At 38.8% G+C, this 13,226-nt stretch overlaps 1 protein-coding gene across 1 annotated transcript in view; it reads left to right on the top strand.

Annotated features, from left to right (window-relative positions):
- The window catches only part of EPB41L4A (erythrocyte membrane protein band 4.1 like 4A), a 130,543-nt gene that overhangs the window by 44,435 nt on the left and 72,882 nt on the right, over positions 1–13,226 (top strand). Inside the window, exon 2 of the mRNA XM_082783368.1 lies at positions 4,470–4,574. Within this exon, the coding sequence (XP_082639494.1) occupies positions 4,470–4,574 (105 nt within the window). The remainder of the gene's footprint in view (positions 1–4,469; positions 4,575–13,226) is intronic.

Below are 13,226 nucleotides of genomic sequence, written 5' to 3'. Positions count from 1 at the left end.
ATCAGCTGTGACTTTTCCAACAGACTTAATGGTTGCAAGGGGGAAGGAGGGCATATCAAAAGACAGCAGCTGTGTAAAATGGAAATTTTAAGGCTTCTTTTAAGCAGGGGCTCAAGAACTCATCGACATCTTCCTTAGCATTTATACAGTAAGAATTAGAGTACCCTGAATGAATTACTTTCAGGAGAAGGGTTTCACAATGGGTACTTGAACTAATAGACACAATATTACAAGTCTTTCTTTCTTTCTTTCTTTCTTTTTTCTTTTTTCTTTCCTTTTTCTTTTTTTTCTTTTTTCTTCTTTTTTCTTTCTTTCTTTTTTCATTTTTCTTTTTTCTTTTTTCTTTTTTTTCTTTTTTCTTTTTTTAAAGTAAATAGTGGCTTTAGTGCGTATATTGCTTTCTTTCTGGGAGAGGGGCTAGCATCCTACTGAGGCAGACGTTGCTGCACATCATACTTTGTCTTTAAATTCAATTAGCATTGATTGTTGATCTGATTTGGCTTGCACTGCTGTGTAGAATACAAAGGAGAGAATTAAAAAAAAAAAGATCAGACCAGGAAAACCTCACTGGAGTGTTTTTTTTTTTTTTTTTTTTTTTTTAAATAAAAGCTTGGAAGAGAAGAATTCTGTGTGACTACATATACATAATGTGAATATGTTAAAGCATCATACTATATCATTTTTAAAAGAGATATTTCTTTCTTATTAAAAGAATACAACCAAATCATTTTTCTCCTGAGCATTGTCTGTCATTTTCTTTAGCCAGTAGAAACCTGTCTTTCTGGTTTATGAAGCCACAGTACTAGCATGTGGAGCAAGATGTTATGACTCATTTGAAAAATTCTTTGTTCTCTCTTGAAAGCACTGTCAATGATATTTTCAAACATACTTGGGTTTGCCTCCTATGAATGCAAGCCTCTAGCAAGTCTGAGCTTAATGCAAGGCAGATTATATAATTTCTGCGATGTCATATGTTGCGAATGTAATCCTATTGACATCTTCAATAGCTGTACTCTGCAGTTTTGCTGATTGATGCTGTATTTTTGTCAGGGAAAATAAGACAGCTTTTCTGAGTTTGCAAAACTTTCTTCAAATGCAGTAAAAATGTTTTTCAGGCCTGAGAAGAAGCCTCTTAGGGATTCATCAGCAAAATTCCTCTCCTGATTCCAGTTGGAGAACCAAATTATCTGCATGAAACCCGGAAATCAGTTGGCTTAAACTGGGAACTTTAATTGAAAATGAGGCTGTAGTGGTTTCAGCAAGGGTCTGTGTTGGACTTGAAAGGTGCTCTTCAGTGCTGGGAGGTTAAGCAAGTGGGTTTAGGGTAAGAGGAGGCTACAGGGTGCCATCCTCTTGGCACTTCTCTTGTGCAGCTCTGCCTTGTGTACGTAAGGCAGAGTGTGAATGGCATTGCTAAGGAGGGCTGTGGAGGTGATGGCAGACAGCATATTTTGGCTGAGGATAGCCAACAGGGTGAGCATCTTCCTGACGCAGGGGTGGGGAACTGACAGCCATTGTAAGGTCAGGTTTTGCTCAGCATTTCACCACAACTGAATCACCTATTTCTGCAGGAGCTGAAGCAATGGAAACACTAACTGAGCTGTGTCAACAGAATAAATTAACAGACATTTATGCTCATTCTCAGCCTAGAAATTTAAGTAAAAAGCAGTTAAAAATGCTTTATGCATTTATCTCTGAAAAGAAAGAAGGGAGTTTTTAACTTCAGCCAAATCAGGTGTGGAACCTCAGTGTTTGTCAGGGATAACAAACTAGCATTATCCTCCATGCAAGGAAAGCTGTCCCAGAGATTTGCAAAAAGCCCATTGCAAACCTAAGCTGACTGAAAAAGGAAACTGCCAAGAAAGCTGGCTGGATCCTAAATTGGTGCAGAATTATGTAGGTTCAACTCCTGTAAGACTTAGGCTTTTATGTTATTTTCATATCTTTGATGCTACCAATATAATGCATCATTATTGTAGGATGCCTGAATGGAAAACCAACTGCTTTGTCTTTGCTACCGGATTGCTGTTGTTTAGTTCTGCTAATAAAACTAACTGATGAAACAAATGATGTCAATGGTCAGATGAGAAGAGGGCAGCTCACTGGAAGAAAACAAATTAAAGCATAAAGATCACTGCATCTCAGCATCCCATCAGTAGGCAGCTTCCAGTTTCCCCCTGTGGGTCACAGGGCAGACAGCTTTGTTTATGCCTTCTTCAGTGGTTTACTAGCCAAAATATGGTTAACTGTTTCAAAAACCTGTGCCTCTGAGTAGTTGGTGGTGGAGCTCTTTCTGTCTATAATATTATTTCAATATTTAGTACCCATTTTAAAGTGTCACCATAATTTATTCCTTGATGGCTTAATGGAATAATTTACAATGAAGTGAAGGTTGTGTGTTGTCAGGACTGCTTGGTGGTTTTGTGCTTTTGCTATGTCTGTTTCCTAGAACTTCTGTCCTGCCCTGGGTTCCCAAGATGTAGTTGTATCTGTTTAATGGTAATTAAGCAGTTATTTCCAATGAAGTTAATTGTCTTTATGTGAAATAGGAAAGATGAGATAAATGTATGTGTTTTTTGGTTGGACATCTCTTTTGCTTCTTTGAGTAGCAATGGATTTAAAGAGAAAACAAAATAAAACAATTATGGCTTCAGTCTTGAAACACCACTGTCTAATAATTAAACTCTTTTTTTTGTTTGTTTGTTTTGAGGCGTGTTTCATTTTGCTTTGTTGGCTATAGTGTGCTTGATAGTCACCAGATAACGAGGACTGACTCATGCCTTACACTGCTCTTACAACCCAGGTTGTTGTTGAGGAATCTTATGATAAAACCACTGTATTGCTATGCTTTATCCAAAATGCTAAAATGAGATTTAGTGAATTTCTGATTACCTTTATTATACTTCTCCCTAAATTGTTTTCTGTTTTGTGGCTGATAATTAAGTCTCATGGTACATGCTGAGGCAATATCTAATTCCAGTTGCTTAGTATAAATAACTTGCACGATTGCTTAGACTATTCCATGGGAAGAATCATTCAAGAACATATCCTAGTTTAAGCAAATATTTATTAAATTTGGTGAGCAGTATGAATAAGCAACTCCTACCCTACTACAGATGTTTACATTGCCATTACTTAGAATGTGATTGTCCATCTGAAATTATACTGACCTTGCCTGTGAGACCAGATTCAAATGGTGACCAAATGAACTTGGTGAAAAAGAATGGGTGCATCTTCCTTGCTATCATGTGTTATCATGTGATTGATATTTCAGTAGCAAGCATAAATTAAATGTTTGTTGGTGTTTTTTTTTTTTTTTTTTTTTTTTTTTTTAACACTATTTGCCATTTTCATTTTAAAAATTAGTTTTCTTAGGCTAAAAAGTGAAACAGTGCAAACACTGTCTCACAGTCTCCACTTTCTGCTTCATCTCTCTTGTGCATTTTTAGCACAATCTAGAGGATTGAAGGGGATGTAAATGGGTTGATGAAATCCACTCTAAACTGGTCATCAGTATTGCACCTTTGAAGTGTGTATGTGCTATTCACTGTTACGTGACTATGCATGCCAAGTGTAGGACAGCTGATATGCATTGGTATTTTAGGGCCTGTGTGTGTATGTACAAATGTATATGTGAAGTATTTAGCCAAAACCTAATTACGAGCTATTTCCATATTTTCATGTTGAATTTAGGCTTTAACTGATTCAGAGGAAGGATTATGCTGCATAATTACTCTCTATCTTCCTAGCCTATTTGTTGTTGACTGCAAGGCAAAGCAACAAATAAGAGGCCTTCAGGTGGAAGTGAGCTTGTTACAATATATTATCAACAGTAAAATGTTGTTTGTAATATTGTCCCTGTCATTGTTCACTAATACTGGGACAGACACACAGTGAAGAAATAATCAAGAAAACAATGAGGTTATTTCAATTCCGTGTGTAGGATTTTCCTACTTCTACTATCAAAAATAATTTAAATGAAAACATTGAAGTGCAATCTGCCTTACAAGCAGTAGTAACAGAGCAGCTAATGGTGCATAGCTCAGATTTTAAGAACAATTTTGCCTCCTGATTTTCACTCTCAGAGTTTGAGTGACAAGCCCATAGTTGAAGGAATAGTATGATTTAAGAATTAAAATATGTCACAGGGCTTAGAGTTTTGATCAGAGAAAAGAAGATTGCAAGACAATTTGCTTAGTTCATGAACATTGTGTTTATGCAAGGACAGATGAATTTTTATTGTTGCTTGTATCTATTGACTTGCCAGCTATGTAATAGTATTAACAGAATGTTTGATTAAATATGTATCAGGAAAAAATATTTTCTCCCTTATAGCTGAAATTTTGGTAAAAGGCATGGGGAACTGCCTCCTCTTTTTAGACAAAGCTAACAATGCATGAATGTGACTACACATAGCTGACAAAGGCAGAGCATCTTTTTGAAAAGGGTCTGTAAATTCTTTCCCACAGAAGTCAACGAAAGGGTCGGTTGTCCTGGGCTACGTATTTCGTCACTTAAACCTAGTGGAGATAGATTACTTTGGATTGCGCTACTGTGACCGAAGTCATCAAACGGTGAGTAAAAGACAAAGCAGATTGGATTTTCCATCTGTAAACTTTTATCCCATTTCTGGGGTTTGCTTATAGAGCATTAGATTGTCATGTTTTCACTTTCATTATTTCCTGACTCAGGTTTTTGGTAATAACTTCTTTTTATGTGTTTGCACTGAAGTCTTGGAATAGCCATTGATAGGAACAGAATCAAATATTAAATTCTGCATGAGACCTTAAAAACGAAATGAAGAAAGTATAAATAGTACAAAATTATGATATAAAAGTAGGATTCATATTTTTTGTTTTGTTTTAATGCTTTGCCATGAAGCTAGTGCTCAGCTGCGATGCTTCCTTGGTTGGCAGCTCTCTGTGAGATGGACCAGCAACAAACTGCTCCTGCTTTGCTTGGGGCTCCTGTGCCAGGGAGACAGCATCCCTGTGTCGTGGACTGATGTGCTTGGGCTGCTTGCTGAGCTACTGTTTTGGAGTGTATCCCTTTACTGTGAAGGACACGTTTGGCAGAATGTATTGTATGGTGTAGTGGCTGCCTGTTTCCTGGTGGAACCACAGAAGTCAGGAAAGTGGTTGTGGACTTTGAACTCTGCTTGGATCAGCTGTTTCCTCAAGCCCCTACTCTGAGGAAGTAGTTCCTCTTGAGAGGGACCCACCAAGCATGGAGAGCTTTTTCCTCCAGGAGATTACAGTCCTTGGTGGGCAAGAAAATTGAAAACGGGGTGGGACATTTTGGCTGGAGCAGGCAGTGGCTTAGGGCAATGCTGTCTTGGGTGACATCCCAAAATGGCCTGTGAAGAGCTATAGCAGACAGATGGAAGGAACAGGGAGTGCTCAGTATCTGGGACCAGCACCCAGGGTGGCCTTCACATTACCTTCATTTTACGAAGGGCATAATGCCTGTCCTGTGGTTAAATTAGGTGAAGCACATGTTTTTACACAGTTCTGTGCTGGGAGTAGGGCACAACTACCTTGCATTAAAAAATGTCATGCTTCCTGTAAAAATAATAAGTTGTTTAATTGACTAAATATTTGCCAATTTATTCTGTTTAGTTGAAGTATAGCATGTAGAGACTGAAGTCAAGACATTATTAGGAAGAGAGTATTGAATGCTATTGAGGAATATATGCAGCCCTACATGATATTTCTTTATTTCTGCACCATAGCCTAGACCTTTGTGAATTTAGTTCCTTGACAAGCTTAAAGCTAAATTTAATTCCATGGGGTGAAAGACAGATTCAACTGTGAATTAAAAAGTATTTTTGATTTCCTGCAGAAATCAAGATGTGGTTGAAGAGCAGATAGTTATTATTTGTTCTCAGAAGAGTTTCCTTGTTTTCTTTTCCCCTGTAGAGACAAATAAAATAGAAATGGCTCTTACTGGGATCATTTCCAAAGGCACACATACTGTGTATTTAATGGTGTACATGGCTTTATGAAAATAAGACAAGATTGCATCTCTTCTGTGAAAGGCTTAATGCATAAAGACACGTTTTAGGATGCATCCTGCTAATAGAACAGATGATTTGATTGTGTGGTACCAGTGCATTTTTTATTACGGTAGTGTGCATGAGCTGTAGGCCATTACCCCATTAACTCAGCCTCTTTAAATAGATATACGACCCTTTTGCCTTTTTCTCCCACATCATGCTCTAGTGGTGTAGTTTTAACATTAGCCTTACCCTAATTTTCTGTGCAGCCCATGATTAGCAAGACATTGAGATTCTTGATTTCTCCATGGATTACAGAATCATAAAATCACCTTGGTTGGAAAAGACCTTCAAGAACATCAAGTCCAACCATTAATCTCATTTACCAAATGCTATCACTAAACCATATCCCTAAGCACCACATCCACACATCTTTTAAATACCTTCAGGGATGGGGACTCCACCACTTCCCTATGCAGCCCCTTCCAGTGCTTGACCACCCTTTCTGTGAAGAAATACTTCTCAATATCCAACCTAAGCCTCCCCTGGTGCTATTTGAGACTGTTTCTTCACATCCTATCACTTGTAACTTTAGAAAAGAGACTGACATCCTACTCACTGCAACCTCCTTTCAGGTAGTTTTAGGGAGCAATGAGGTCTCCCCTGAGCCTCCTCTTCTCCAGACTAAACAACCCCAGTTCCCTCAGCTACTCCTCATGAGTTTTGTTCTGTAGTCCTGCATTGGCTTTGTTGCTCTTCTCTGGATGTGCTCCAGCACCTTGATGTCCTTCTTGTAGAGAGGGGCCCAAAACACAGTATTTGAGGTGTGGTCTTACCAGTGCCGAGTCCAAAGGGACGATTGCTTCCCTAGTCCTGCTGGCCACACTATCTCTTATGCAGCCCAGGATTTCCTTGGCCTTCTTGGCCAGCTCGGCTCAAAGCTTACGCATGTTCAGCTGGGTTTTGGCCAGCACCCCCAGGTCTTTTTCTGCTGGGCAACTTTTCATCCTCTCTTCCCAACCCTATACTGCTGCGTGGGGTAGTTACGACCCAGGTGCAGCACTGGGCACTTACTCTTGTTAGATGTCATGCAATTGGATGCAGCCCATCGATCCAGACGATCCAGATCTCTCTGCAAATCCTCACGCAGATTATGAAAGTGTTCATCCCACCTCCCTCGTTCACCTGCTCTTGTCCTGCCGTTGTCATGTCACAGGGATGTTGTTTGTACTAGCACAGATGAGGAGCTGTGGTCTTTATGCGTCAAGGCCTACTGGCCTGTGTCTTGCCTAGCTTCTGCACCGGTGGGCCGGTGTCTCTAGTGTGGCCGTGTTGCTGGTCCCCTGATGGAGTGCTGTATGCTCCCCCCACCCACAGGTTTTCTTTGTGAGGGAGTCCCAGGTGCACGGGAGCGCGGTGCACACATCAGCTCTGTCCTGACACGCAGCTGGGAAGCCGCCAGGACACACAACCAGAGACCACAACCGTGGGCCACGTCAGGGAGCGCACCTGCCCTGCCACGTCGGGGCTGCCACAGTGACCGCCGAGGCTGTGCTGCAGGCTTTGCACCTGGGCTGTGTTATGGCAAATGCTATAAAAATGCCTGCTGCTGTTGCTTGTCTGTATATGGGTAATTAAAACCTGATGCTGTTTCATCTGGGAAGCTCATACAAGAGTAAACGTGTGCTAATGTGTCAAGTTTTACATACCTCATGATGGTTGTTCCTAGCCTGTTATTTTTAGTGAAATCTTGTAACATCTTAAGAATAAAAGGGAAAGGTTCCACGAAACAAGCACCACCTTGCACTGCATCTGTAAACATGCATTCAGTTGTACACTGAATATTGCTAAAACACTCTGGGTTGTTGTGGGAATTAGCCCTGCAGTGGCTGTCAAGAAACACAGATTTGAATTCTGGACTGGGAACATTTTGGTTTGGCCAGAGTAGGTTTCCTGAGGGAAGGGGAAAAAAAATACCTTTTTGATTAGTTTTAAAACTGTGCTCCTGAGTTATTTTCAGACTGAAAAATGTGTTTGGAGTTTTGGCGACTTATTAATACGTTGCTCATGGTGGGGAATATTTCATTATTAACCCTGTCATTTTTCTTTTTGGTAATACTATATATATAATAGAATGGCAAATAAAATAGGGTGGGTAAAAATATATATTTTATAGAACATAAACCAGCCACAAAATATTTCTTTTTAATTTTTATTAAGGGCTTAAAATAATGTTTTTAGTTATTTTCAGCATTAATTTTGCATGCTTCAGCACTTCCAGGTGGTCTTTTAAGTGCTGTATTGGTGAACTACCTCTTATGTGGGTGGTATCATCATTATTTTAGTAGTACCTGGAGCTCTAATCAGGGGATAGGGTTTCACTGTGCTATGTGGGGTACAAACGCATAACATTAAAACTGTCTGTTTCTGAACAGTTAACAAACTAATTAGCAAGTGAGAGAATGCTGAATGCAAAAAAAAAGATTGGCAGAACTGGGTGTTACTGCTAGGATCATGAGTAGTGGATAAAGCATAAGTTGGATGACACTGTCTCTAAGGTAGTGTTACACAAATTTATCTTTATTGACATTCCAGGTACCCTCAAACTCTCAATGTGAAAAGACCAGGATTTAATTTGCAAAATATGTGAATGAATGTTATTTCAGGTTATTTCAGGAATTGCCTGAATACTTACTTTCTCCGTGAAATGCTTAGGCTATATCTATCTTGTGCTGAATCAGGCTGAAGTCCTAAGAAAAAACAATAAAAAGTACCTTGTGATAATTAAGATATAATATTTAATAATTTATTTAAAATCTTACAATATGAAACTGACTGAACAGATGTGTTGAACTAATGCTATTTGTTGTCTGTAGTGTTTCCTAACCTCTGAGTGCTGTTCGACAAACTTCACAGTGCTTTTTAATGTGGTGTATTAGTATGTTTTTTGCTTAAAATACTATAAAGAAAAAACAGTTTTATTTTTGTGTATTTTTTGTATATTTCTTAGTTATTTTTTGTATATTTCTTATAAAAGAAATTTATAATTTCTTTTGTATCACTGGATTTCTCAGTTTGTCTCATCATCAGCCCTTCACCTGAACCTTTTGCATTGATGTACGGACTGCAGACGCTTAAGTTGTGCTGAAACCAGATGCAGCCTTGATGTAGATGGTCAGCTGGGAGCTGATGGATTGGGCATTTCTGTCTTCTGTCTCATCTGTCAGAAATAGAGGATATTGTTCCCTGTCTGGCATTTTCAGTCAAGACAGAGTCTGTGTTGCAGAAGCTGATGGTGGCTTAGGAAACAGTCCTGCCTTTTACTCTTGCATTGCATTAGTGCTTGGGAAAACCAGGGCCTTGTGATTTATCTCTTCTTAATGGAGGAGCAGACAAATGCTGGGTGAGTCAGTGCTGGGAGGCACATGCAGGTCCCCTGCCTCTCTCATGTCCAGCTCCCCCCTTAATGCAGCTCCCAGGTGTTCCCCATGTGCTGCTGCCTTTGTGAGATCCCCAGTGTGCCTTAGGATAGTCGTGCTAATTACTGCTTAAGTAGGAGGCCAATATTTTCTTCAGGCACCTATAAGAGAATGGAAATGTCAATTTTAACACACAATATCTCAGGAAACGCTGAGCTGCATTTGGTGAGGTAAAGGGTACGTTTGAAGGCCGAAGTCGTTCCCTTGTCAAATCACAAAAGCATGTTGAAAAGTCATGCTATTAGAGCTTCTTTTACAAAGAAAGATTTTGGAGCTCACCGTATTGCAAAAAACTAGACAGTCACAAACATTTTAAATGTCCCCTGATACGTATTTTTTTTTTTCCCCAGAAGTCTGCCTGCAGTCTCACACTGGCCAGATTGCCACCATACATTCTTTGCTGCACTCTCTTGATAAATCTGCTTAACCTAAAGCTGCTGGAAACATGTCTGCATTGTACTGCCGCCTGTCATGCAAATATCATTCTTTTCTTCTCCAATGTAATGCTAATCTGAGCTGTTATATTCACAGTGTACAGGATACTGATGTTCTTTTGGAGCTCCAAAGGGAGAAATACAAATACAGAAAGCGTTATCACCATGTTAATTCAGCATCATATCCAAGCTAATTTCCCCAGCCCCAGTTAGAGTGTGGTGCTGTGCTACCCATGTATACTGCTCCAAGATCTGGACTGAACACGAGATGGGCAGTGCTGTATCTCTGTACCATGCATCCACTGTGTATTGTAGATGTATTGTATCTGTAGCTCTGAAACTGAACTTTCTACTGAAAATTGGTGTGCTACGGTCAGACCAGCTGTGGTAAAGCTGAGCACAGCAGCCAGTGCCATGAACTCTGCAACCTTGCTGTGCCACACCCCAAGCGTGTTTCTAGATCCATCCTGAATGATTAATAAAGTAATTGCAGTGTCCTCAGACCGACAAGTTATTACACCAAATTGGGAAGGGTAAGAGATCGAGCAGACTGCATGTAACATAACTATAGAAAAAAGGGCACAATTTTAAAACATCTGTTTGCCACTGAAAAAATTTGTTCTATAGGGCATTATTGTCACATTATGTATTGTATATTTTGATCTCAAGAGCTTAGAAAAACAGGTGAAATGTAATTAGCTTGTATTTTTTTTGGTGTGGATTTGACATTTGTCCATAGGGATGGTAAACTAAGTTATCCAAAAATAAAAAAGACTAGTGCTTGTTAAAAATAGACTTAGAAGCCAATAAAAATAAAATGGAAGCTGATAATATTGATTAGAAGCTAGAAATTGTAGCAGATATTTAATGGATTGAAACAACCTAGACAAAGCTGGTGGTCAGCTGAGTTAAAGGTGGTTGAGCTTAAAGAGTGAGCTTTAAAAATGGAGCAAGATCAACATGAAACTCATACTGGTATAGATTTAATTCTAGGTATAATTTAATTTCATATTCTAATAAAAAAGATAAGTGTTCCATACATTTTTGTATGTAGGAAATACCCACATATGATGTATGTGGGTACTATATAGGTGTAGGTGTATATACATGTACCTATATATAATGTGATGAGTTACACATTTATTATATATGAGCAAAGAACTTTTTTGTTTTCAGACTTATTAATGAGGTTACCCAGATGTCTTCAGTTTAGCCGATCTAGATTGTTTGCACGGAACGTTTGCAGGAAAATTGACAAAATCATTCTGATTGCTAAAGTCTTAAATTATGGAAGAATCATGACAATTGCAGGTCATAATTAAAAAATACCAGATTATCTCTTAAAAGATGTGTTTTTTTCTGTTTTAATTGTGAACAAAAACTGGCACATGTGACATGGTACAGCTTCATAGAATCTGATTGAGACAGCTCGTGATTTAGTCTGAAGTTGATAGATTTCTCTCCACCGGACGCTTCATTGATTGATACCACAGCAAACATTTCAACCTAGTTAATATTTTATTTCAAGCATGTTCATGGAATTTGACCCAAGTTTAACCTTATGCAGATCCAAGAAATGATGATTCCAGATTCACGGAAAGATGTTTACACCCATTTAAAAATCATGAAAGACTTCATGGTGCATGGATGTATACTGGTTACATGGTTTTGTCTCAGTTTAAAATCTTCATTTGGGAGCCAGATCTGTAAAAGTACAAATGACAATATAGCCCATCTATTCTTATATATGCTGTACTTTTTTCAGTATATTGTTTTTTCATAATTCCTACCTATAAATTAAATATGAATCTTTTCATTTCATTGTACATTTATCATCAGTCTTAGTAAATAGTAATTTCTTAAATTGTTCTAATATTAAGTGGTCTTTGTAAATAACAGCAAATTAAATTTAGTAAATGGATAGTTTCATTGGTTAGCACTACTTAGAAATACTGTGAGCTTTTTTTTTTTTTTTTTTTCCATTTCTTCTGTGAACACTGAATTCCCCTTTCAGATGCACAGAATTTATTACCTGCAGCTGGGTGGGTAAATGCTGGGATCTCCCCGTTTGCAGTAGTGGGGAGTTGCTTATAAGTCAGATAACCCTTGCTGTGCATGCAGGAGAGACACAGGTGGTGAATCACTGGGAATTGGCGAGCTGTCTGCAAAACAGAGCTGCAGGTTTGAGCTACTTTGGCATTCACAAATGCAAAGTTTATTGTCAGCACCTGCTGTGCAAGTGTATTGGATTAATGAGACTGCTCGTTTTTTCTTTTCTCTTGAATCTTTAAGAATTTCCTCAAAACTATACCCAACAGTATTCATGTGTGTATACAAACCTTCAACATGTTACTAATACACAATATTACGTATGCATGCCTATGTATGCTAAGAGGGCTCTGTTGTGGCATTTCTGGTTTTATGAATGTTCCCATCTTTATTGTCTAATGTAGACTTGAAAATGCCTTTTCATTAACCATGAAATTCCATTCATCTTTGGCTTGTAAATAAAAAGTTAGAAATCCCCTTGTGCTCCTCCCACCCCTTGCATTCTTCAGGAAAATGCTGGCAACCGTGAAAATAATAAGTAGCTACAAAGTGATTTTAAGCATCGTTCATGGCATTATCACAATGCTAGATACTTACAGGTGACACAAGACAGACTAGGGCCTTGCCTCAACTCCACCACTTTCTGTCCCAGCAGTAATCCAGTCCAAGCTGAACTGTTTCACCTCACCTACACAGCACATGGACCTAGAGGCCAATGGTACCCTTGCAACAGCAACTTGTGGCAGCTGATGCTGTGTTCCCTTAGAATGAGTAGCAGCAAGCTGTCTCACTGTGATGAGGGCTCAGGATGCAGTTCCTCCTCCTGACTCAGATTGAGGGGAGAGAAAAGAAGTGTTTGTCAATACGAATAACAAGATTTGTTCCCTCTCCTCTCTTCAGATTCTCTCTGAATATGAATTTTGATATTTCCTGCTGAATTCTGTACAAGGAATATAACTGGTGTTATAAGTCAAGAACAGCATAGTGAGAATTAAGATTTATAATACAATCAACCCCTCTTCTGTATTATCTGTTCATGTCCATATAGTCCACAGTCTTCAGTTAAGTGGCTAAATTCTGTTTTATCTCAGCCAGTGATTGATATGGGTAGAAGAGAAGGTGACGTTGAGATTACTGAGACAACCAAAAATCTGTAACTGTTCAGTGCTTCACTTGGAAACTTGAGTGATCATCCATAAACATAAATTGTTCACAAATGATGTATCTGTACAAGTAAAGTTAAACTGCAAAGAAGCCTGTAAGACAACA

The sequence above is a fragment of the Aythya marila genome, assembly GCF_965140915.1.
Source record: "Aythya marila genome assembly, chromosome: Z".
Lineage (NCBI taxonomy): Eukaryota > Metazoa > Chordata > Aves > Anseriformes > Anatidae > Aythya > Aythya marila.
Note: the sequence above shows the minus strand (reverse complement) of the source record. Positions and strands in the feature narration are given on the sequence as shown.